Genomic DNA, 27,009 nt, shown 5'->3' on the forward strand with positions numbered 1-27,009 from the left:
CTTCCACGAGATCCTTGAAGGTACTGAAGAAGTCGTCCAGTAGCGAGTGGAATGGTGACCAGGGGAAAGGCACCTTCCAGGACTCTGATGAGTGCAGCCTAAGCAGCAGCACTCAGAGCAGCAGCTGCCACACTTCTGAGAGCATCCAGGAGACCAAAAATTCATCTCCTGATAAACGTGCAGAGAGCACTGCATCTGACTTTTCTAATGTTCTTGTCAAAGAATCCGATATTCTCAGTGATGATGACGATGATGAGGACTATCAGAACCTAAAGAAAGGCAGCCCTACAAAAGACATTGAAATACAGTTCCAGCGGCTGAAGATTTCAGAGGAACCCAGTGCTGACTCTGAACAGGATCAGGCTGCTGAAAATGAGGAAGAAGATGGCTTTCAGATAGCAGAGCATCCAAAGCTCGTGCGGGGCCATTTCTGCCCAGTGAAGAGAAAACTAAACAGCACAAAGCGTAGCAGAGGAACTCTAATGGCAATGCAAGAACGTCACCAATCCCTTGACAGTCACTCTGATGCTGCAAACCTGGATCTGAACTCTATTTTAGAGAGAGAATTTAGTGTCCAGAGTTTAACATCTGTAGTTAATGAGGACTGTTTTTATGAAGCTGTGGAGAGGCATGGAACATCCTAGCTCAATATTAAAACATTCATTTAAAGTCCACATAAAATTGAACAAACATTTTGCTTTAAAACTAGTAAATTCATGGAAGCTGCAGGAAAACTACTCTCTGATTTTGTGCACTAATACATTTTTGCTCAAAAACAGCTGTAAAGGATTCTTAAGTTATTTTAATTTATTGTGGATCAAAAATAGATTAAGTTGGCCCAGGTTTGTAAATTAGTTCATCCCTTTCAAACATTTATTAAGACAATGTAGTGTTCTTGGGGATGGCCTCGTTAATATTTTAAGTAATGTGGAAAAGGTGCTAGTGAGTGGCAGAGGGGTTTACAATGGAAAGGAGCATTGCAAACTGAATTTTTCAATACCTTGGGCATTTTATTTCTTTGGTTTTCATGTTTGCTTTATTTAAAGCACAATTAAGTTATTTTAATGTGTTTTAGTGCACAACAGTGCAGAAGTTTCATTTTTGTACGTTTCAATGCTGTTTATACTTTATACATATGTGTAAATACAGAAACAAAGCTTGGCCTGTAATCTTTTATTTGACTGTATTTTTTATTTTCTCTATGAGCCTGTACAGTAAAAGACAAATAAGTATTGTACTTAGCCATGTTTTCTACTTTTTATTGTGCTGCTTTTCTGTAACTGGAGCTTTAAGTCCCAAATTCTTTGCTTCTGCATAAATGAGAAGAGTATTAGCAGACCTTGAGGCAATTGGTGCACTTTATCCTCCCATAAGCCAGTCACTTGAGTGTATTTATAAGAATCTTGGCTTCTGTTTTTTAAGTTATTCTGCACAGTAGGATGTTCCAGGATAAAAAAAGCACAAAAACCCAACACTATCTTATGTGCTGATATCTGAAAAGTATTTTTCTTCAATTTCAGTAAAGCACTTTCATTCAAACAGAATTCAATTATATCAGACTTATTGCAACTTAATTACTGTCTCACAACGCACCTTGTTTCTCGGTATGTGTTCTAGCCATTTCCCTGAAGTAAAAAAAATCCCTGGATTGTCCTTTCCCTTTTGTCTGCAGATGAATGGAATAGAGAGATGCCTTCTCTCTCTACCACTTTCTCAAAAGTAAGTCTTTCATATCTGCACAGATGTAGGACCATCTAAACCTTCTTTGACTGAGTCAACACCTGTAGATCAAGGAGTTAAAACTAGTTTAAAAAAACGAGAATTGTGCTGTCACAGCTGATTTTCCTCTTCAGTCTGTTCAGGCTGACCAGTACTTCCAAGTAAACTTCTTGTCATCTTCTTTTGCCGCAGTTCTTCTCTGTAGTTGAACACAAAAAGGCTTGGGTCTTCATCACACATTTTCCTGTATGCATTGCACAGGTTTCTAAACTGTGACATAGAGAGCTGAAAAGGACGCAGAGTTGGATCAACATTTGCTGTCATCATCAGCTGTTCTGTTCTTTTCAAGCGCCCCTTTTCAGGAAACAAGGTCCTAAAAGATAAGGGGTAAAGAAAAATTTCAGCAATTCACACAGACAATTACATTTTCCTTAAGAGTAATGTGAAATTTACTTAATGGTAAACCTGTATTAATTATGTCACTATTTTAGCTCTGGCACTCTTAAAATTCTTTATTATCTGAGCAATGGAAACTTATAAGGGTCCTTTTTCTGCAAATGCAAATTATGACACCATAGCACATACATACATTATATTAGACTAAAAGCATGTATGTTCATTTTGCTAACATTAAAAAGAGCTTTGGGTATGGTTACAAGCACAGAGCCTTCTTAGAATTAGCCTCATATTTAGAAAGCAACAACAGATTAAACTGTGTAAAACAGATCAGATTCAAATAAATATTACTTTCTTTCAGACTGTTCCATTCCAATAGAAAATACAGTTACCACTTGTCATTAATACCCTAATTCTAATGTCAGAAAAAAAAGCCAAGAAAGAAGAAAAACATTTAATTGCCATTCACTTTTTAATATTTAGAATGTGGGAGAATGTGGCAGGAGTCCTAGATTTTGTTTTCAGCTTTGTCATTGTTCACAGATAGGCACATTAGTACATCTACTCTACAGCTAGATCCATTAGCACCTCTCTCTGGGAAGTTCCCCAGATTTGAATGAAGAGTAATAGGTAAGTGATTTTTAATGTCACACAAAAATACATACTACACAGTGCAAACTATTTGAAGGACCACCTCTTATTAGCAGTAGTTCTCAGTCTAAAAGAGGCCAGAAAGGCAAAAAATCTGAACATGATTCATGGGCATTTCTCAATTTTCAAATTCTATCTGTGTTATATACATAATACCTAAAAATATTGTGCATCTAATACAGGAACACATACCCTGCCCCCCCAAATCCCCCAAGATGTGTTTGGCAGGTTGGCTGGACAAACTAGTCCAAAGGGTTTGTGCAAGAAATGATAGTTGGTTCCTGGTGGGTACACAGAACACAAAGTTAAGAAGGGGTTTAAAATTATAAGTGAAAAATGAAACTTCTGGGAAACCTGTATATGCTACTTCAGGCTTTTGTCAAAATATCCCCATTAGTTCAGCATCTAGGTCAGCAGTGGGTCAATTTTTATTTCAGTATCCCTCTTTCCTTTGATTCCATAGTTAAAAAAAAATACCAGGAGCAAAGTGTACTTAGTGTTTTTTTAACAGACTATGAACCATCATACAAATGTCATGAATCACAACTCAAACTATAATATGGACTTCATAGCACAATCTTATATTTCACATCTCAAATCCCAGAACTCATACACAAACATAAAGTGATCCTATTGCCTTGTTTTCATACAGTCTGTGTGATAGAGAACCTTATGATGAACTTTACAGCTTTTTTATACACCAAAATTTGCTATATTTTTCAGGTCAGCTAAAGAATAAGAGGATTGTGTTTCTTAGCAGCAAACTAGGGCTAAGGTATGATAAGCTGCTAGGGGAATACGTGACGTCCAAAAGTTCAGTTCCCCCTCCTTGCCTCAAAAGAATGTAAAGCAGTTATTAGCAATTTGAGATTACACAGAAGTTGGGAGATTTTTTTTTAAACTTTGGTTTAAAAACACAACTTTGTTGTGTACAATACTGTACACAACATAGATATGCTGATTGCATGTGCTTTCTGTCAAGAGAAACCGTTCCTCCACAGTAGAAAAAAAGGAAAAAAAAAAAAAGAAAAAAACCATCACCACCCTTTTGACTTTTGTAAGTCAAAAACAAACCAGTCTAGAGTTTGGACACCTCATTTTCTAAACACTTCCAAATAGATATTCAAACTTTAACACAGAGAAACCTATACTCTTTTAGATCCAATGTCTGCATCCCACATATCAAAGGCATTCACAGCCTCAAGGAAAAAGAACCTAACAACCCAAAACTAGATGCAAAATTATTTGTTTCTATTTAAAACAGTGACATAGAAGGCTTGTAGTAGAGTAGGGTAGTATCCATCCTAATTCTAGACTGCATCAAAATCTAGACTGGCCAAAACTATGCCCAGGAACATTCAGGGAGCCCAGGCTGCAACAGATACCTCTAGTCATAACAGCATCTCTGTCACACATTCTACAGTGCTGAATGCTATGGGTTGCCAATAGTAATTCAGACACGTGGCAGTGTTGGAGTTTAAACAGGATCCTTGGCAAAAAGACTGCAGGTTTCTCACACCAGAGAAACTAATAAATTCCCTCAGTAAGATACCAGGATTTTTTAAAAGCCAGTAAGAACTCCTAATTAGACCTTTTGACATTATCCCCAAATAAGTAAAATTTCCTACAGATGACGTACTCCTCACACTACCATCTTTGGTTCTGCATGTTGATACTTTTGGTTTTTAACTCAATCATTCTGTAGTTTTTGTGGTTGGGTTGGGGTTTTTTCCTTTCTGCAACAGACAAATTATTGAAAAGATGACCACTTTATCCTAGTGATTTTTAATAACTTCAACTGCACTAACAAAAATACACAAGTAATTATTACATAATTACATTACATATTAATCTCATACTTTTGTGTCCAGAAACCATTCTGAAATAGAAAGATCTGATGAACTATGACAACAGATTTAAAACTGGAAGAATTAAATCAAATGCATAGCTGATTTAGTAGTGCTGCATTTACAAAAACTTTACCTGGGAATTTTTCATTAAAAATACTTACTCAATTCCACGAAAGCAGTATTTTCTTCTAAACTGAAAAACACTTTGAACCACTTTTTCTACCAGCTCAAATGGCTGCTGTATCTTTGGTTGCACCAATGGAGTGAAATGCACCACAGCCACATCCACCTATACAGAAAAGAAAGATAAATTAGAGTAGATATCTTCCTCTGAGACACATTACTTCTAAGTTACCTGGCTAGACATCAGCAAACAGGCAAAATATAGGAAGGCATTCTTGCAGGAGGTAAGCCAGCTGTGGAATGACTAATGTCATGGTATGGAATAAAAAGATTTGCCTTAGCTTTCAAGACCCTGCAGAATTTTAGTCTTAGTTATCTACATATTTCCAATTAGTTCACATGCCATCAGTACTTAGTACTTTTTACCCCCATGGCACTTTGTCCATTTAGAGCAACTTTCATGTAATCTGTAAAGTAATTAGCACTTCTGTCTTCAGATCCTTCCACAAGATAATTCTGACATAATACACAAATTAGATAATTTTTGATACACAGACTGAAGGGCAGCTGGAGAAAATTGGTATTATAATTAGAAATCAAACCCATTCCCTACAAGTTTTCTGTTGCTCCAGGGCTCTTCTAAAATGTCAGCCAAGGAATTGCTTTTCAACGTTTTAAGATTTCTATTCTATTTAAAGGAATTTTAGGTAGAAATAAGTGCACTCAGTTTAAATGACCACACAATTCTGTATTTACACTGTGTATCACAGTTCATCCAAAATGTTTGACTGATTCCACAAAGATAAGCTTGAAGAGATTCTTTGACAGTTCTCAAATCAGACTGGTTCACAGAATAGTCACTTTCTCTGTGTCTAAAAACAGACTGAAATAACATGTACACGCTTTGTATTTTTTATGTACGTGTGTATATATATGTATGCCATGCAACTATATTATATATTATAACTGTATTATATAGAAACTTTCTGAATTCAGACTTCTGTATTAAAAATTAGGAGCTGGACTAAAACTCCACTTCTGCATAACAACAAATAAAGCAGTTAATCTTCCAAACTAGAGATTAACAACAATAAAAATGAAACATTTCTGTGGAGGAGCACATTGAAAACTTGTACAATGTGTACAAGTACTGTACAAATTTGTAAGTACCAGATTAAAAAAAAATTAGTCTCTTATTAAAAAGAGTCTGCTGAAATGATAGGCAATCACTGAATTTTTAAAAAAGATCTGACAGTCAATACTGGCACTCGCAGAACATGAATTTATCATCACGCGTGCTAGTTCTGACAGAAAAAAGAGACACAATCAGACCAAAGAACAGCTGCTGCTTGAACCACAGTCTCAGTGTACCAATTGTTCGAGATAACCCAGAGCACGAGAGTACTTCAAAAAAGAAAGTGTTCCTCCTACTGCTTCAACCAAAACTGCTCATAGCAACTTCTGATGTGAACATAATCTGACACAAAAGTCCCATCCCATCCATTTTCTTCTTTCTGTGGGAACAGCTCAGCTGTTAAGTACATCTATCCAGTACAAATGCTTCTACAACACAAATTTCAAAGGAATTTTAAAATCTAAACAATATAATTTTTCCATGTAGATAGAACTTACAAGAAAGAAAATACCAATTAATGGTGCTGATGAACTAAAAACCCACAGCAAGTTCCCAGTGTTAGCACTGCTGATCCCAAGTATACACTACTGGAGTATTTTTCTTTAGTTGTCCACCTTCTCTGAAAGCTAGAGTTAAAAATACAACAGAAAAAATACTTAAAATTACTGAAATGTGAAACACAAGAGTGTATTTAAAAATCGGGTGACAAAGAAACTTGGCATATGGGATCTGCAGTGAAACACATATAATTTATTTCTCAAAGCAGATTTTTAATTTCTCAAGTGTTCAGAGCACCTGCTTTTGCTATGGGTTGCTCCTATACGGAAGACCACAGGGATATAGAAAAAAAACTTGTGTTCACATTGAGTATAAGAAAAGTTAATCTTTTTGAGCAGAGCAAAGAGACACTTCCCATGTCCAATCAGCTCCTTGAACAGAAACACTAAGGGCACATGCACATGTTTATCTACATTTTGGTCAGGAACTATAACAAGGCATTGCCCCCACAAAATTAGGAGTAAGAAAACAACCAGAGTCCATGTGGCATCACCTAGTCACCTCAATTTTGCTGAAATGCTCATAAGTGGGAAATAAGGGCTCTTTGGGAGTCAGCGCCACATCTTGAACAAAAATTTCTGAAGGAAAAAAACCACATAATCTAGATACTGTGTACAGCTTTAGAGCCAAACAGCTCAATCTGCTATCTCAAGGCCAGTAGGCAATAATTTCTGCTTATGAAACAAAAAACAGCACTTCTCAGTTTCATTATAGACACGGTTTTCTTTGGACCCCAGGAAAGCTGCTTGGTTACTATAGCAACAGATACAGGGGAAAGCTTTTCATTTGTAAATGGCCACTCCTTTAAAATCATACATGCTATTTTCCCCATACCTTTTAATATGCATCAAATAGAGAGTAGAATTATGAAAGCCAATAGAGTACATAAGAACACTTAAAATACACATCTTGATTTGATAACTTTACTAGTAATGCTTTTCACCCAACCAAGTATTTTAGAAATATTTACAAAATAACACTCAAGTCTTACAAAATAGTGAATAAGAAAATCATTAAACCAATACATCCCAAATTGTCAATAGTACAGCAATTATTCACCCCTTACTGTTTTAGTACAACTGTACAATGAAAGCTTATCTTCTCATAGGGTAGGAGGAACACATAACAGCGTACAATTTAATTCACACAAGTCTGCTGCCTTGCTAATGAAATCAACACACTAAATCAGAATAAGCTTAAATGAGACAATTTTTACTAATTGCTGAAACAAAGGTCTCATAATGGGCAATACATGTACCTTGCAACAGGGCTGTATTAAAAGCAAACCCACATAACCTTTCCTCAAGATGTCATTTACTCATAGGGAACTAAAACCAAAGCAGAATATATTACAATTTCATTAAAACAGACTGCTTGAGATCCTACTGAGATAGTTCTAAGCCAGCACTTTCACAATCCAAGTATTCAGTACTATTTTATCTGTCTACTACAAATGTTAGGTCTAACACCAGATATGTGCAACTCATAGCACAATCTTGTTCTGATGAGAGTTTACTTTTGGCTCACTTCCAGCAGAAAGTAACTATGTCTCCACACTGATAAAACTAATTTCTGTGTAAGAACAGCTCTGCAGTAAGTCCATTCACACCAGACTCAGAAACAGAATCACAAGAGACACAAGGTCAGGTACAGAACCTGTGGGTATATCACTGCTGCAATGAGCAAGACCTTTCTCCCAACTTCTTGATTTCTCACACCAACTTGTCGAGGCCACTTCTCTGATGTGTTGCATTTACCATGGAAGCCTTACCAGTAGCTTTATTCTCTAATTCTTTTGTACAGTCTTATACAAAGGTAACAAGTTACAGGATAATCTATGGAAGGCTAAAGCTATCAGGAACTGATAAGCAAAGCCTGCAGTTGAATAGAAGTGTCCTGCTGTTCCAATTACAAATTAAAATAAATTGCAAAGTTATTTTCTAGGAAATTTAAACTCTTAATAAGATTATCTGTGATGAAAAAAACAACTGACAAACAAGAAAACTCTCTGGCTCTCAGTGCAACTTAAGTGATTTTCCCCCCAGCCTGTAAGTCTACAGTTTCTGGATTCTCGAGATTTTACTCCATTTAATCACTGCTCACACTTTCCATCATAGAACCTGGATATCATTATGTATTTAGGACTAAGGGCCGCCGTCAGTTTTATTCCATAATCTCTTTGCTTTCCCTTACTGAGTGTTTTTCAAACAAAACTCATTAAACAAAGTACTCCTTTATTCTCGGGTAGATGGAACTAAGAGAGGGAACAAACAGTAATGCACTTGCTGTGGAGAACAGAAAAAAAACAACATTCCAAGAAATTTTGTTAATACATGCCAATCCAGTTTTATATGAGAAGGGATAGTTGCATTCAAGAGAAACTGCATTTACCAGGACATCTACAGTGAAGAAAACATCTCAGACCTCACAACCAGCAGTAAGTCCTTCACAAACAGAAATGAAACATAACTGTTTTTTTAATTACAACTGTAGTGCTTATACTTGAAATTATCATGCCTTTAACTTGGTTCACCCCATTAAATGTAATGTATAGCTAACTGCTATTTGCAGTGTTTTGCTTGTGTGTTTTTATATACTTATTTTTAAAAAGGAAGTAATGAAAAAGGCTGATAGAGAATACTGATTAGCTTTTTCAGAACATGAATGAGAATATGATTGAGTTTTTGAATGAGCTTTGAGTGACCCAGACCTGTCAGTTCCTCCTGTAAAAGGAAGTCAAGCCATCTCTCCCAGGGGCCTGTACAGCAAATGATATGCATCTGCCAGAACATCTCTTCCCAGCATGAACAAACTTAAGGGATTTGGAAATACGCAGGTCTTTGAAATAAGGTTTTAACAATGAATAGCTGTTAGTATTTTCACCATAAGTATTTTTAATGTATAGATGCTGGACCAAGTTAGCACATCCTTGAACAATTACCTGAAATAAATACAATACAAAAATATTAGAGTATAAAGATATAAATTATATATAGAGGGAAAATATAGAGAATTATACTATATATTATAATAGAGGATAACAGGATTATACTTATAAAAGATAAATATATAAATTAGTTCAGAAATGCCACTAAAGACTGATAGAATACATATTGATCAAAACCTTGTTGCCTTATGCATAATGAACTGAAACAAGAGTACAATACTACAAATATTTTTGTATTCCCCTTATTTTAATTTTATTCCTTATTATTATGGATTTTCAAAGGAGTTCTAATGCTGAAGACCAATTTTAATATCATTGTACCTATTTAGATTGAAAGTCTGGATCATGCTGTCTAAGACAGAAGCCTGCCCTTTGTCAACTATTGATAAAAGGCAAATCCTGCCAATTATACAGCCCCACGCAGAAGGCAAAGCAGGGTACCACTTTTTAATCCTCCTCTCAGAGGTTTCAAACCATGTTCTGCATCTACAATCCCAACAGTCCAGCTGAAGTGACAGCAACAGTTCTGTCTTCCCAGCTGTACAGTAATCACACTGCCCAAAATGTTCTTATCTGTCAAATGAAACTGGACTCTTTATAAAATAATAGCAAGGAGCTTTTTAAATTATTTTTTTTAATTGCCACTTCTGGCAGTTTGCTAAATGGTAAATTTGCAAATTATTTCAGACAGGTGACTGATTCAAAAAAAGGCACTTCTACAAATAAGCTGTTCCTTACCAGTATTAAAAACATTATTTTAGAGACAGAAGAAGACCATATTCAGTCTTATGTCTTCCTAAATACTGCTAATCTAAGTCATGGAATAGAAATCACTGAAAATAAAAAACTGGCAAGTTTAAATAAAAATGAAATAAAATTAAATATTGTTTTAGAAAAGTAATGTGATTAATTGTGAAAATACAAAAACTAAATTCTATTTTATTCTCTTCCAAAGCCAAGATATTTTGTAACACTTAATAAAAAAATGAACAGGTAATATTTAAAAAACAGAAATAAGGGGTTACGTTTAATCATAATTTAAATAGGAGATAATATAACAGTACCAATTGTTATAAAAAACAGCTGACTACAGCTATCAAGACACTTAAACAAGGTACCTGTAAAGTACAGTATATTTTCTACCAGTGTGTTTTCCTACCACATGACTGCAAGTTTCTAGTGTTCCATTTACAATGTGTATTTGTCTAGTAAGCATGCAGTGTGTATGCTATTACCAAAACCAACTGCAGTAAAGTAAGTTTTGCTTGATGGCTTGCAATCATGTATGAAAGGGCAGCAGCTCCTTTTTACAAGCAATTCTAAAGCACTGTCCATTTGCCATCATCTCTGTTCAAGTACCTTGTGTACAGCAGCTCAGCTGCTGCAGGGTCATATTAGATATTCATTCAGATAGCTCTAATTTTAAATGCAAGCTTTTTTTGTTTGCTGATTTCTTTTCCTTTCCCCCTCCAACTTCTCCTCCTCCCCTTTCCTCTGTGTTGCACAGACGGCCACAGCTTGGCTACGAAGCTCCCAGTTACTCATTTCCACGAGAGAAAAGGCAGACAAAAGGTGACAGAAGATAACCATCATGGCATCAGCAAGTCTGCAGTTCTTTGCTTTTATTCTGGCTTTGTTTGGTGTTTTTGGAGATATCGCAGCCACCTTGCTACCAAACTGGAAGGTAAATGCAGACGTTGGCTCAAATATCATAACAGCTATAACACAGATGCAAGGACTTTGGATGGACTGCACGTGGTACAGCACTGGGATGTTCAGCTGTACCCTGAAATACTCCATTCTCTCTCTCCCCGTCTACATCCAGGTTGCACGGACCACCATGGTACTGTCGTGTATCCTATCAGCCTTTGGGATCTGCATCGCTACAGTCGGAATGAAATGCACAAGGCTGGGAGGGGATACTGACAGCAAAAATAATGCTTGTTTTGCTGGAGGAATCTGCTTCATTCTTGCAGGAATCTTTGGATTAGTACCAACGTGCTGGTACACAAGAGAAATTATTTCCAATTTCTTGGACCAGACCGTTCCAGAGAGTAGCAAACACGAACCAGGAGGAGCAGTTTATACTGGATTCATCTCAGCCGGTTTTCTGCTTATCACAGGTGTGATCTTCTGCTCTTCCTGTTTTAAAAGGCAGCAAGGAGCATGGATCTACCCTCCGAAGCAGCACCATTTCCCATCCACAGAGCAGGAGAGCAATGCAGGTTACAGCCTGAAGGACTACGTATAAATAAATAGTTACTTCTATCCATTGAAGTATTTCTATTCATTCAAGGGGGCTTTTTGTGTGTTAAGTGTAGCTTGGTTATTTCAATGAATGTATAAAATAGCACTTAATCTTTCCTGTATCTGGGTTGCATTTATGCTTATGCAGGGTATTTCATTTATAGGGGCATCCACAAAAAAGGAAGGAGCAGGAAAAGATACTTGTCTGCTATTAGAGTACTTTATTTAGTTGATTTTTCAAACCCTTCTTTCTGACTTCCCAAGTTACACTTGTTGAAGAAAAAGGAGCTATTTTAAAAACATAACTGACTGTACAATTCATGCATAAATGTCTTGTTACAGCAAAGATGATTAAAAACTAACTGCTTTCTGTTTAGTGAATCAGACTTTCAATAATATATGACATTTTACAGTGTATTTTACATTTCTATCTTGATTTTATTTATGATGCAAGGTAAGAAAAACCCAGAAACTGTTTGTCCAAGAAGCCCAATTCAAAGGTTTTAAAAAATTGGACACATCTGCCTTTCATTTTCAATTCTAAATTGCCTTGGTGACTAGATTTTGTAGAAAAAAAAAAAAAAATCAACCAACCAAAACAAATCTACAACAAAAGCTCAAGGCTCCAAACCTCAGCTGCACTGCATACTCTGCGTATCAGGCTGATGGATCAGCAGTACCATTCAGCTCTTGCCAAAACCAGCTCTCCTGCCCAAAACTGCCACCTGCTGTGGGTTTAATTTATTATTGTTAAAGGAAAGTGTGCTGGACATTCACCAACTGCTACTAATCTATCACTACACAGTGAATGTTAGAGATGAGGAGCAGTACAAGAGAAATGTAAACATAATGGTGAAAACACCTGCAAATTGTAATGAATAGGATAGAAGCCAAATTATCTATGTTCAAGAAACATATGTAAACATTCTGGTTTACATTTGCTAAAGGCAGTTATTAACAGCTCAAATAACACAGTAACCACTTACTGCCTTCTACATTTCTGACCTTCTGAAAGAACCTTTTAAGTCCTTTTAATTATTCCTGTAGGATCTGTTCCAGGCCCACTCCCAGGTATTCTATTATTGTAAAATGTACTATACAACAGTAAAAAAGCGACAGCTTCTCTATTAGTTTAACTGTCTTACTTTGAATAATTACCTTAGATCCTTTACCTTTTCTTTCACCATAGAGATTTTGTTTTGTATTGATCACTGGCCAATGTGAGACCTAAATACTTCCCTAAGTGTCCCTTCATGTTCTACCTAAATACTTCTCTAAGTGAGAACCAAATAAAGAATGAAAACAGGTATGATACAGGCCTTTAAATTTAGGAACATGATGCTGGATGAGTCTCTCAATAAAATCAACTGCTATTTATTCTGCGTATTTATACACAACTTTCATTTCCCACAGTACTAGTCTAAAATTTGCTAAAAGACCATGAAGGAGCCTAAACATAAAATGTTTGGTATGTTGGAAAAAGATGTTTTACTACAGCACTTGATAAAGTGGACTATTTTATGGACTTAATATGTAAGTAGTCTTTATTCATAGAGAGTCTTCATTTTTCACACACAGAATAGCATTACATCTTGTTTTTATTCTACTGTTACATACATACTGTTTTGAGTTTCCTATGTTTTAATCAAGGAGTTTGATTTGCCCTATTCCTAATGCAACTATCAGCAGTTATTAGGTATTGCAGAGACGTCACTATGACCAAAAAGCAAATTTCTTTTTTTCCTAGATACAATGTTGTGCAGTACCATTCCATTAACCAAGAATCTCTTGTGTCTCAACACTCATAGCAATGTTGAAATAATATGCATGCACTGAGCAAATGAGGTAAACAACTCCTTTACACAAACATGCATCTCCACCTTCAGAAAGGGGTTTGACATGACACTAAGCCATGATCACTACCATGTGCATGAGTTAAATCTGTTTGCAAAAATTATAATCAAGAGGCATTTTTACAGGAGGGTGTAAGGAAAAAGTAATAATGCCATACCATGAGCACAACAAAGTTTATTGGTTACACATCCTGCAAATTTTTCTTCCTGAATCTTTATATAAAGTAGCTGTATTTCATATAGCTATGAAACAAAAATAAAGGACAGCGCCATTTCATTCACAGTACATTGCAAAAGCAGATTCTATGAGAAATTCTATACGTTGCAATAAAACAGATTATTTGAGAAATGGTAACATCTATAACCATGTCAGTCTACAGCTAAAAGAACAAGGACAAAACACAAGATCAGTCTACAACAGGTGTGTGAAGGAAACAAAATAATAGTGAAAACATATGCCAGTCCTGTCTGAAAGAATTCTGCTTTTGCAGTATAAGCGATACTTGTTTTAACTCAAAAAATACATAAAATAAAAATATGCCTGCCTTTAGTTGTACTGCTTTTTTTATTCAACAGAGCACCAACTGATTCTAGGATGTGTTAGTATTATACTAAGATATTTGTCACAACTCTTACAAGTTGTCTGTTACAACTCTTACAAGAGGTTGTTATTATAAGTGTGTTACTCTTACTCAAACAGAGCCTTTTCAGTACAGGAAAATGGAAATACCAATTAGAGCTTCCCAATTCTGGGACACAGTCTGCACAAGGCTTTTAATTACATTAGCTTTATTAGTATTTAAGTTGTACCCACCACTGAGAAATCCCCACCACGAAACTGGAATTTTAGCCTTATTTAAAACTATTTCACATATTTGACAGTGAGAAGACATCCTGAAATTATTTTCCATTCAGCTAGGAAAAATGGAGAAAAAAAACCTAAGACAAAACCTCAAAGCAAAAAATAAGGTTTCTTAAGCATGGTCATTTTCTCTCAGAACAGACTGCTGTAATTTAACATGCTTGAACAGTTACTTGCCCAAAAAATACTAACAGAATTTTAAATTTTCATCAAAATATACCCAGACAGAGGCCTTACAATTCACTGCGATAAACAAGAAAATAACCTTCCAAAGGTTCTCAAGAGATATGCCAGAAAAGTAAAAAAGACCAAGAGAGAGAGGAAGGGAGAGGTATTGAAGAGATGAACCAATCAATTTAAGAGGAAGCTGCAAGTTCACTCCTGAAACACAAGAGCAGTTTGATAGGTCAAGTAGTGATGGTTTTAAACTCCCAGAGAGTTGATTTAAATTAGATATAAGGAAGAAGCTTTTTACAATGAGGCTGGTAAAACACAGACATGTTGCCCAGAGAAAAGGTGGATGCCTCATCCCTGGAAACATTCAAGATCACATTGGAAGAGCTCTGAGCAACCTCTTGTAGTTGAAGATGCTCCTGCTCATTGCATGGGAATGGTACTAAACAACCATCCTTCCAACCCAAATATTTCTATAAGCCTATGATTCCCACATGCATTCAGGGACACAGACATCACTTAAAGTCAGGCACGAATTTTTACAAAAAAATCCAAACTAAAACAAAACAAGCTTTTATCCAAAACACTGATTTATTTCTTAATTTTTGATTCCTGTACTCATAATGGCTATTAATAAAAAACAGTGGCAGTAGATAAGAGAACAACAAAGAGATTGTTCTCTACTCACTCAAGAATATACAAGAGGGAGAAAAGATTGTTACTTTTTTAAACAATCAGTGGGATACAGCTGACAAACTGCTGTAGCAAATAGGAGGGAGTAAAATATGCTAAAGACTGGGGTGAAACATACAGATTATAGACATGGTAAAATTAGAGATGTTTGACAAAGGTGACAAATGTAAAGCTTTTCTTAACACAGTCTTTGAAAAGACCCATCAAATTCTTAAGGCACAATTCCCAAACTGTTTATAAATGCAAATGGTAAAACAGCAGGCTTTCAAAAAATACTTCAGTCCTAGCATGTCCTATCCTGACATTAAATCCTAATCTCCCTCTCCAGAACACCCCAAGAAGTATGCTGATCTTGCAGATAGGTTTGAAGGTCAAAGCCAACTTCTGAGGAACAAAACAAAACAAAAAAACAAACAAAAACCCCAAAAAACCAAAAACAAACAAAGAAAAAAACCCCACAAACCACCAAAAAAAAAAAAAAAAGGAAAAGAAGCACTTTCTCAGAATAAGCATGCTTCATTTAGAGGAATTTCACATCACTCCACGTTGTAATACAGAGATGCTCAAATAAAGCAGCCAGCAATGTTCCTTAGTGAAAATAAGATACATTCCTTGACTGACACATTAACAAAAACCACAAATAAAAACAGGAAAACCTACCTCTGGCTTTGGAACAAAGGCTTGACCTGGAATTATGAAACAGTTTTCCACAGTGCAGAGATGCTGAGCCATGATGGACAGTCTGCTGCGTTGGCTACTTCCTGGATTAGCTGTAAGTCTCTATGGGAAAATCAAAACATGCACATCAGTGATACTGAACTGAACAAGTGACCAGTTGTATTAAAGCCTGATTTTCAGTATAATCAAATTTAAGACACCAGTTAATCATTAAAAACTTGTATCAAATTGTATGCCCGGTTTATCTAAAATTTTCTTCCAATATAGCAGCATTTCATTAAGATACCACAATAATTCACAATCTCAGTCCTGAAATCAAATGCACATGAAAAAGAACTCCTAGAAATTCTGCAGATCTAAATGAATGTCAAAAGAATTTTGTATGGATACAAGAGAAAAATAAAACTATTCTGACTGCAGGATTCAAAACAAACCTAACACCAGCTGAAAGTACTCTCACAATCCTTTCCTTCCAGTGTTTCTGTATAAAATATTATGACTTCTTTTTCTTCTTCATGATGAAACAAAGCTCCATAAGCTCAATATCGGCTAGAAACCAGAAGTTCTTCATAATTAACTGGCCTACTCTTACAATATTTGCCAGGAAGCTGGGTCTACTTTACATAAATTTAGAATGCCTAACAGTGAGAGCATTTAATACTTAAAACTCAATTTAAGTATACTCTGATTTTCCCATGATTTTTTTTCCAAAATAGTAGCCTGGACAGAGAGTCCTATGCCTTTGTGACCTGGCAAGAAACACATTTTATTGTGTTTTGCTTGCACAAACAAAATTGAAACATATAAAGCATCTTGTAAATCAAGTCTCAAATTACAGAAGTAATTTCACTAACACACGCTAAAATTTGCATATCTGGTAATATTTGTACAGCATGTAGTTCCATATGAAAAGCCTACTCATGAAATGATGCCATGTTTATTAAATTTATGCCTGAAATCTAAAAGTTAAACCTGTTGCCAAAGTTTCACATTTTTTCAAACAACTCTTCCTAAAGACAGTTCAGCATGGAGCAAATAAATACTTTTCAACAACTTTTTGGAAAGAATGCTCAGTGATTCTTTCTGCCTATGCCAGCATTTAAAGCTACCTTCATTGTTGTGTCAAAGGAAATTATTATTCCCTAAAAAAACCCAGACTGCAAAGTCTTAACAATGCAATCTGACACGCACTTCCTTAACCTCTGCAGTGGAAATGAAACTGACCTAATGGCAACACTTGTATCCAGCACCAATTCAAACAAACCTATCTTTACTTCTCCCAGAAACCAACTACCAAGTCTCAGGCAGTAAGTTCCTGCTTCTCAATTACAGAAGGGATAACTTAACAACGGGAGAGTAACATCTTAAACCACTTCAACCACAGAAGCAGGAACATACTTGTGTACAGCACCCCTGCACAGAATCAGCCAGACAAACCCCCAGCACGGGCAGGGACATGTGCAGCAAGGTCAGCTTGCTCAGAGACCTGCCCTGCCTGACCTTGAAGGTTTCCATGGATAGGGCTTCTACCCCATTTCTTGGCAACCTCGTGTTTCACTACCTTCACTGTAAAAAATGATTTCCTTATATATAAATCCACCTTCTTCTGGTTTAAAACCATTTCTCCTTGTTCTATAGCAACAGACCCCATTAGAAGATCAATTTTAGAGTAAGTGGGCTGGAAGAACCTGGCCTAGGCAACAGATTTGAGATGAAACACTGAAGAATTTGGGACAAAACAAAAGTTTTTACCCACAAAGTGAATAGCAATTTTACAAATTTAAACTACAAAGAAAACAAATTATCTGCTTGACACTCAGAAGTGCCATTTTTCCTGATGTGGATATTTGGCCTTATCCTCCTTAACAGGCCTCAGATTCAGCATATAAAATAACTGCTGGTTCTCATCAGCTTTAATCAATTTATTTATATCATATCAGAACAGAGTGGGCTGCAGTAGTAGGTGTCTAGTGACATAACTCACACCAACATTGCTGTGCTACAAGGAAATAGAAAAGCAAGAAAATACAACCAGCAAGAAAGGCAAAAGTATTTACTTCTCTGTTATACTGGGTCTGATCATAAATAAAAGAGTACATTGCTTCTCTTTTTTACTATTAACATCAAGTTATCTTAACTAATTATAAAGCACGTCACTCCATTCCATGATGCATCTTATGCTTTCGCTGTGCTTATGATATATACACAGACTTTCTTTGATATTTAGGCTCTTAGCTTAGAAATATCCAGGGAGATCACCAAATTCCCCTATCAAGACTGCAAATCCAGAGATACAAAAAATATCAGTAGCAACTCACTATTATCTGCATTACTCTCTTCTCTCTTTCCTGATACTAACTATGCCTGTACACACCTATTTACCATGGTTATCTGAAGCAACTCCAGACGGTCAGGAGAAAAGAGAACAGAGCCTAATTATTGCTCTTTCTCCCAGTCATAAAATAAAATAGCACCTTCAAAACTATTTCTTTTCATGTTATCAAACCAATAATGGAAATGCAAACCAAAAACCATGAACAATTTTCTTTTTGAGAAAGACCTGTGTTGAAGAATCAAGAGATTATAAACTCAACAACAACTAACACTGATTCACTGCATGACCTTGAACAACATACTGCATTTCTTAGTGTTCCTAACTCCTCAGTGTTTTATGTACAAGACCTTAAGTGTGCATGGTATTTTGCAGCTAATTGGGCAATACTGGGTGCAGAAGAACCATAATCTGCGTGTCACCGATGACATATGCAGCTGGGTACAGGAATATGAAGGACAGAGTGCTCCCGCACAGTGTTAGGTGAAATTTTGCTGTCACAAAACTATGCATCTTGCTTATCATCACTCTGCATTTTACATCACAGTCCATTAGCCATATTTTGCAACAAGGCCTAGCCTCACCTGACATGAAGTCCTTCTGGGAAACAGACCTGGATTCTGTCTGATACCAAATGAGCCCAGAATTGAACTAAGAAATATGGTTTATTTCACATCAAATGTTTGTCCCTAGTGTTCTCTAGAGCCACCTACTGGAAATACTTCTTCAATCCTGATTGCAAGGCTAGGGCAATGATGGCACAATATGGGTGTTTTTGACCCAAAAAATGACAGCAGACATTCTACTTTCGTATATAATTATTACTAATTTTCACAGAAAAAAAAAAAAAAAAGCAGAAGTTTCCTATTCAGATTTTTACTTAGAAGGATTAAAATTAAAACAACATACTCATTGAGCCTGCACAGACAAAACGCAGCAGGTTACAAACATGAATAATAAGATGGAAATTCAGTGTTCAGACTGATGTGCAACTCCTTTTTTTCTTTATAAAGGCAAGTGAGATGCTTGCTAAAAGCCAGACTGCTTCCATAACTGCAAAGCAAAAAAGCTTTCCATTCTCTATGTTTTATATGTTTCATGCCATGTAAATACAAATAAATTGTTAAGTCTAAAAGCACTGTGGAGTAAGCCAATTGATCTGTCATTAACACTACTACACTGCAGATCAGTCTAGCTTTTTTGAGAAACTAATTATTAATACAAAATAAAATATCAATTTGCTCTTGGACTTGCTCTTGGACTTCTTGACAGAAGTCAATTAAGGCCTTTTCACACACACAAGAATGGCAGAATACATTAATAATTCTGATGTCATTCAAGAAAGCCAGTGCCAATTTCCATGGTCTTGACAAACACCCCCTGTGTTTTAAGTGCTTAATCACAACTGGAAATAATGGTAACCTTCCATTTTTCCTTATTTTAAGGAAGGTGTTTCTTAAAAATAATTTTTAATAAAGAGGACAAAGAAACTATAAGCGTTTCTTGAGATGAATGAAAGGTAAGGAAAAACAGATTGATGAAACGTTGCACAAAAGTCTGTGAGAGAATAAACACATCTGAAAACTGAAGAGTGCTGTGCAATCTATTAATGTTAAAGAAATTAGACTACAGAAAAGAACAGGAAGAGTACCTCAACGAAATAGAACCCTGTATAAGAAAATTTAAAAATTAGAAAAATTAAAAAGAATAGAACTCTGCATAAGAAAATTTTAAAAAATTACATTCTTGTGAAAGGATCAGAGTAGATAATTAACACATCAAAATTTATAATTTATAACCACATAAACTAAAAATAGAACTAACCTTTTCCTCTCTTTTCGAAGTCAACTAAAACTGGGTTTGTAGTTTTAAACAAAAGATTACATATTAACAATATGCAAAATTGAAAAAATGCCAAATTTTTACCTCCCCAACTTCCTTTTGAAAAGTCAGCGTCATCTGTGTCCTGCCATAAATAAAAGGTCCATCCCTTTTTGAAACATTCTCAAGCCACTTGATGATCAGAGGAGTTGAAACACTGAAGGGCAGATTCCCAATGACATGTATATCTGGTGGTTCTGTTGACATTTGACAGAAGAAAAACAGCTGGGAAAAAGTTTTGGGTAAGATTTTGCTAAGAAATAAAACACAAGAAAGATACATGCCTATCAACCTAGACTTCAAATATGGAAACAATTTTTTATCATGCCACACCAAAATGATGCCTGTCCATTTATACTCATCCTACACTGACAAATCTGTGTTACTATTCTCAGTATTTACTTGGAAAAAAGGGGTTAGGTCTAGTTCTCATTTACATTTGAATAAATCAGTAGCTTTCAGATGATTTCAGCTGATGAGTACTGAGCTACTCCAGAGTGGCAAAACCAAAACAGTGTTCCTGTGATTTCAAAGTATGACTATTAGGTACAGAGTAAAAAGCCATACTCGTACTTCTGTCCAACACACCCTCCCAGAGGCATTTTACTGAGTCCTAACAATCCTCAAAATAATCAAACAGTTGTCTCTTTAACATATACCAGAAGAGAGTAACACCTGCACTGAGTGAACTTCAATTTTATCACTACTTAAGACTGACTCAGAAGCCCTAAAAAATGAAAATACTAACCATCATCCCAGCTTTTTTTTAAGTGCTTTGGAAAAGCCTTCTCCATCTTATAGGTCAGGATATCTCCATGAACGATGCGCACCTTTCCTGGAGCTGCTTCAGATAGCATCTGTTTGTAAATAAGCCAGCAGAACCCACAGTGAGTTTTAACCAAACAGATTTCCAGTTTCAGCCACTGTAGGAATCAAACCATTCCTATATATTTATCTTCAACATACAACAGAGCACAGTAGGAGTTAAAATGGAGAACACTATTAGTAAGTATTTACTTTCAAAAAGCAAACACTAGATATAGATTGATGTGTGATTCTGTAACCACTTAACTATTCACACATGTAGAATTCTTAATAGAGAATTCAAACTTGAAAAGACTGCTAAGAGTCTCTTCAACAACAATTAACAAGTCCCAGGTCACTATCAGGACCTCACCTGCTTTAAATAATAATGCAAGCAGGAGGTTTTGAAAAGTTTTTAGATCAATTATTTTTAAAAACAAGGGCTAATGTTGGATTTTTGTTTTCCCCACAGCTTAAGGGCCTATTATCCAATTTCAGCCACATGTGATACAAGGCTGCAGAAATACTAATTATTCCTTTTACATGAAAAATATGGAAAAGATTCTCTTGGTACACCCTGTAGTAGTCTACACTTCTACCATTAAAAAACAAGGAATCCACTTAAAAGATGAAATTAGTATCTAGCAGGAGGGAAGATCTCAATAATTTCTATCTTCCTAAACATTACAAAATCATCTTCATTGTCAGCTTCTGCAGCCCACTTGCACAACTTATCTCATATTTAATAAAGGCTGATATGCAAACTCAGCGCTGGCTGTAGTTTGACAACCAATTCTTTCATTTCTGGTGTTAGTACCCATAATTAAAGTTAGTTAAGCTTCTTTAATGTTGTATGAATCTTTTCTCTTACACTATGAAACTATGCACAAACAGCACAATTCAAAAGCAGTAGAGACTTTTTCAAAGATGACATTTGGGGATATTTATTGATCCCATAAGACAATAATGAACAATTGCTTAAAAAACAACTTTGCTTTTGCACAGAAATCCAAATTCATAAACACTTAAGTTCCAGTGGCCTAACTGCCAAAATAAACTGCTCATCATTGTAGTCCCATTTTCAATCTGAATAATGTTTATATGCTCAGGGGCACAATGAGCTTTCACAATTCTCTGAGCCAAAGGAAAATACTGCTTTCTCCTACAGTTCACAAAATGTTGTCATGAAATTTTTTTGAGTAAAAGTTTACGGTTTTTAATTATCAAAAAAGCTAAGTTTTATGTAGAGCAATAAAAGCTTAACAAAAACCCTAAATGTTCCTACATGTTTTAAGAGCAATTATTTCCAAACAGAAAAAATAAAACTAATCTCAAGTCCAAACCACTTAATGGACTTTTCAGCATTACACTAGCAATTATGTGACATATAAATTCACTAATCTGCCATGGTTTGTCAAACCTTTCTTTGAAGCTGTAACAAATGCTCTAGCATGATTATACTGAAAAATAATGTAAGATTAATAAAGTTAGAAAACAATGTCATTTGCTAATAACAGTTTTCTTATCAAGATTGAGTTTAGGGGCTGCTCAGAAACACACTATACATAACTGAGAATTGCATTTAATTTGTGACCAGAAAATCATTGTCTTATATTTCTAATTTAAAATAAAGACTTGGAAACTCAGTGAAGTTTTTTTCATTTGAGGGGAAAATGTGTGCAGCTAACACAGCTCCAGGAGCTCCTGCATCAAGGACACCAGCCAAGAATGTTCCATCTCATTCTTTAACCACAACCAAAAGGGCACAAAGGAGGCATAAAGGGCATAGTTTAAAACATGAAATGGTGTTCCTCATATAATCCTATATTCAGTACATTCTCTTGCTCTCTTTATCAATCTTTCCAGCCTGAAAGCTAATAGGGCATATGGCAGAAAGGTTGGGATTCTTTAAGACTGAGACAGAACTGACAGACGCTCAGCTCAGTGCACATATGTTCTTCACTGTATTTCAGTTCTGCAGTAAAGAATATCCCCACTTCAGTTTTGTGAGAGACCACAGCTTGAAAAACAGTTAATGTAAAATGTTGTATGCTTTGCGTCAGCGATTTTAAAAGTATCTAAGAGATATTTAAAGTAATACTCCCCACTTTTCATCTCTGACATTTTCCCCTATTAAAATCTCAAACATTTTATGAGCATGAGTTTTGATAGTTTGCTTGGGAAACCTGAGAAGTTATTTCAACCCACATTATTAGAAAAGAAAGATCCGCTGTTAAGTATCTTCTTATTTGTAGGGAAAAAAGCAACAAATTGAACACCAATGGCTGCAACACATTTCTTGACCATCCACATCCTCTGTTACTGAGCTATACCACCTCTATGTTCAATAACCTCATTCAGACATTCACTTCTACTCTGAGGAGATTGGCAATTAAAAATAATGACTAACATTATGTCACTTGAATAGTAAAGATAATTACATGCCAAAAGCTCATTTTAGATGTTGAGAAGCATACTTTTATTCAGATAAAACTGTTGCAGAAGATGTATTTTAGAAGATCAGAAACAAAACCATCCAAGTACTTAAAAAGCTCTCTTAACTAAAACAAGTGTAATTTAACCTCAAATTCTCTTGAGTTCCAAACCAGTTCTCGAAATCTAAAACAAAAATGCTGATTGCCCCCGCTCAAATGAAAACATGGTTTCACATTTCACAAGACAAAGATGGCATATTATACATTATTAACGGCTAAGCCCACAAAGACATAATTACATGCACATTTAAGTTTCAGGGTATGATCAGTTTCGTTCATACCTTACATTATTTTCATCATTTAAAGAGATAGTACCAGTTCTCAAGTATACTATCTATTTATTTTCACTGCTGATTTAGTGAAAAAGACACAGTGCAATTTAAGGAAAGCCCTTTGAATTTTTCTAATCTGAGATTGTAGAGACATAAGAAAACAGTAAAACTTTAAGATTTTTGGATTCTGCTTTTCTTGATGGATTTATACAGCCAAATTCCATAATCATCCAGCACCACAAGTAAATGGCATTTGAAAATGCCACAATGAGTCATGAACTTATAACAATTAAAAAAAAAAAGGAAGAAAAGCTTAAGAGTGTTTTTATGAAAATGTAAAATAGATGCTTGCTTTTTTCTTCTCTACCTGGATGTTAACCCACATTGACTGTACTAACTAGAGATACACCTTCTCAATTTTATAAAGCAAAATTATTGGGATTAAAATGAAATATAAAACCATGCATAAGGACATTACATTCAACCTTCAAATTATGATTTCACCAGCATGACGAAATGCACCTGAAATATCAAAGCCTGAAAAAAACCTCAAAACCAACAAGCCTTGGCAGTAACTCAGTTGCAGGATAAGGTCCTAAAGGGCCTATGAGAAAGCAGGAACAATGAATTGTAATACTGTGTATCTTCAAGCAAATTACAGCTCTGGTTTCTGCCACAGAACCAAACCTATTTTCAGTGCTGAGATTCCAACAAGACACCTGGAATCTCTCTAAGTTCTCAGAATGTTCTTATTCAATGCTGTGGTTATATATACACAAATTATTCTCCAGTTGGTACCTGCAATCCTGGAATAAATCGAGCATCTTTTTCAATTAAAAGGAGTTGTTCAACACCAGCACTGAGAATGGATCTGGTAATTCCTCCTGGCCCAGGGCCCACTTCACAAACATGGGCATTTTTCAGCTCACCAGCCTGTTTCACTATCTTGTCTGCAAGACACAAACAACATAGTAAGCCTTTATTTTCCAGGAGATTCAGCTCACCCAGATAACCTCATTGTTTACTGTTACACAAGCATGCTTATCTCAGAACAGACATAAACAGTGACACATCCCAGTTAAATCATCACGCGCCTGCCAGACTGCACAGAATTCAGGTTTGTACCATAGTATAAGATATACTGAGCTATTTAAGAAAAGGCTATTTTTAGTCTTATGTCTTTAGTATTTATTGTGCTTATTACAGAATCAAATAAAAAGAGACTATCACTCCTCTGTACACTAGCAGTACTATTGTGCTGCAAGCAAGCACTTGTGTCCAACACACTAAAGTCTCACTACTTGTCCTTATAAAGGTATTTCACTACAGCACCTCTATTTCAAGGCAATTTAAGAAGTAAGAAAGATACAGTAAAGCTCTATGAAGATTATATTATGTACAGAGCAATTTTATGGGGGAGAAGCTAGACTAAATGGAGAGCTGGAACACAAGCAACTGGCAGCTATAGAAAACAGGGCAGTTGAAAGGTGAGGAAGGAATACCCATGTGAAAGTGAAACGATGTAACATTATTATAGACACGAAAGAACACAGATTGAGGACTAGAAAATTTAGTTAGTGAAATGAAGGGATCCTTGGGAAGCATGGAGAGAGGATACTGACAGAAACTATGCTGCTCACTCCATGATCTCTTATGTATGCAATAAAAAATATCCAAGGATCTGTCTACTTGTAAAGTTTTACTAACAGCATGCAGACATCTTTATTCTGGGGTAGGAGTTTTATTCTGGGGTAGGAGTCTGGTTGTTCAGGAAGTGGAACAGAGTTTCATGTTCTGAATTTTTATCAGTTTGAATTGTCAAACAAAATCAAATCATTAGCTACATGAAACTGAACTGCATTTCTAAATGCAAAATCCAGGCACCACTGTGCCAGTGAAGACACCCACCCCTGACTGACAGAACAGTGCCAGCTTTGTTACCACCACTGACACAAAGCTAGAAAAAAAAGAACTGTTCAGAACAATGCAACTGGTTCAAAAAAGCTACACTTCTGATAAACTGAGACAAATGACTCTCCTATCTACAGCACACAGGAAACTCTAAACTGCACAAAGTGTTACATACTTTCCATGATACAGGACAATCTGCAAAAAATGCCAATTTTTAAGTGAAACTTATAAACCAAACAGTACCCAAATGATATAAGTACTATTTTGATTTAGATTTTTTTGCATTTCAATCAATAACCCATATTTTATATAGGAATAACATTTCCATGTAAGAAAAATTGTACTTCAGTGTCTAAAGACACTTATTTTTGAGAAGTATAAGCAATTAACCTAACCTAAAACTACTGTTAAAAGAGGTGTTATAAAGGTTTACCAATTGAGCTGCCATTACTCTGTCAAACACTATTACACAAACATCATCTCCTTAGCTATACTCTGGATTCTGATAAAAACTGGGACACGTTCTATGTTAGCTAAAAATATTAGAATAAAATATTTAACCTGTCAATCGCAAATCCAGTAGAAAGTTCTGGGAAAGCTGTTTCAGTGCTTTAAGGCGAAAGAGTTTAATAATCTCTCCAATAGTTGGCAGGGGGGGCAGACGGAAAGCTGCCACCTTTCCTGGAGCAGCCATAAGATAAAACACTCACTCCTTCCTCCTAGAGAGACACCGAAAAGATTACTCTATTACAGACAACGAATTAAAATTATATTAAAAACACTACTAAGCTTACAAACCAAGGTGTGATTTAGGAATCATTAGGAGGACTAAACTCCAAACATCACTACTTTGACTTCTGGATGCAGAGTTTATGCCAGGCACGAATTCGGGGTACTGGAGCAAGTCCAATTTGCATATCTGCCAAAGGCTCAGGTAAAACCAAGCCCTCCCGCAATTACTCGATGTCTTTCATTGCTTTAGAGAAGAGCCAGTAAGCGGAATGACTTCACGTCAGCAAGTACAGGCAAGAACGTGTTTAATTCACACGAGCCGCCAGCACAGCCCCGGGCGGCGCCGCCCGACTGCGCAGGCGCACACGCCGTCAGCGCGGCTGGGGAGGCCCAGCGCAGGGGCGGGGCAGCGCGCCGTGCCGCCGCACGCACCGGGCTGGGCCGCACCGGGAGGGCCCCGCCGCCGCCGCCGCAGGCGCTTTCTCCGTCCCCGGCTCTCCCAGCAGCAAGGGACGCTTGGAGCGGTGTCCCGGCGGCGCCGCGGCTCCTCACGGGGCGCAGCGGGCGCCAACCCGGAAGAGAAAGGGGCGCAGCGCTGCGCATGCGGCGGTCCCAGCGCCTTACCTGGCTGCGCGCGGGGGAGGCGGGCCGCGCTGCGCATGCGCGCTGGGAGCCGGGGGCCGGGCTGGGCGCTGT

General features: G+C 36.4%; 3 protein-coding genes across 18 annotated transcripts in view; 2 read left to right on the forward strand and 1 right to left on the reverse strand.

Moving 5' to 3' along the window:
* The window catches only part of TIAM2 (TIAM Rac1 associated GEF 2), a 133,967-nt gene extending 132,730 nt beyond the window's left edge, over positions 1 to 1,237 (forward strand). For all 10 annotated transcript variants that reach the window (XM_085576633.1, XM_085576624.1, XM_085576623.1 and 7 more), the window contains one exon: positions 1 to 1,237. In XM_085576633.1, coding sequence (XP_085432759.1) covers positions 1 to 644 — 644 coding nt within the window. In that variant the 3' untranslated portion in view covers positions 645 to 1,237.
* Positions 1,159 to 27,009, reverse strand: TFB1M (transcription factor B1, mitochondrial). 7 transcript variants are annotated; one of them, XM_077782161.2, is made up of 8 exons: positions 26,938 to 27,008; positions 26,143 to 26,300; positions 24,469 to 24,620; positions 20,848 to 20,956; positions 20,145 to 20,296; positions 15,869 to 15,988; positions 4,778 to 4,905; positions 1,159 to 2,092 (listed from the first exon to the last, which is right to left on the reverse strand). In XM_077782161.2, exons 2-8 carry the CDS (start codon positions 26,273 to 26,275, stop codon positions 1,831 to 1,833), a joined length of 1,056 nt encoding a protein of 351 aa, XP_077638287.1. In that variant the 5' UTR covers positions 26,276 to 26,300; positions 26,938 to 27,008; the 3' UTR covers positions 1,159 to 1,830. The 7 variants fall into 7 exon arrangements, with proteins under 7 accessions (XP_077638287.1, XP_085432764.1, XP_077638288.1 ...); XM_085576638.1 differs by having other exon boundaries at positions 26,761 to 26,974; XM_077782162.2 differs by having other exon boundaries at positions 26,746 to 26,974.
* On the forward strand, positions 8,730 to 11,779 carry CLDN20 (claudin 20). Its single transcript, XM_021532084.4, has 2 exons — positions 8,730 to 8,869; positions 10,887 to 11,779. The coding sequence occupies exon 2, from the start codon at positions 10,971 to 10,973 to the stop codon at positions 11,628 to 11,630; it is 660 nt and encodes a 219-aa protein (XP_021387759.3). The 5' UTR covers positions 8,730 to 8,869; positions 10,887 to 10,970; the 3' UTR covers positions 11,631 to 11,779.

Source organism: Lonchura striata, chromosome 3, assembly GCF_050655825.1.
Source record: "Lonchura striata isolate lonStrDom1 chromosome 3, ASM5065582v1, whole genome shotgun sequence".
Taxonomy (NCBI): Eukaryota; Metazoa; Chordata; class Aves; order Passeriformes; family Estrildidae; genus Lonchura; species Lonchura striata.

Bases quoted from the DNA above. Each gene is read 5' to 3' on its own strand.
- CLDN20 (XM_021532084.4), top strand. From the start codon at position 10,971: ATGGCATCAGCAAGTCTGCAGTTCTTTGCTTTTATTCTGGCTTTGTTT.
- TFB1M (XM_077782161.2), bottom strand. From the start codon at position 26,275: ATGGCTGCTCCAGGAAAGGTGGCAGCTTTCCGTCTGCCCCCCCTGCCA. The intron at 15,989-20,144 runs GTAAAAATTTGG...ATTTTCCCATAG, and splicing joins TTCAAAAGGAAGTTGGGGAG to AGACTTACAGCTAATCCAGG. The intron at 4,906-15,868 runs GTAGGTTTTCCT...TTTTCTGTATAG, and splicing joins CCTTTGTTCCAAAGCCAGAG to GTGGATGTGGCTGTGGTGCA.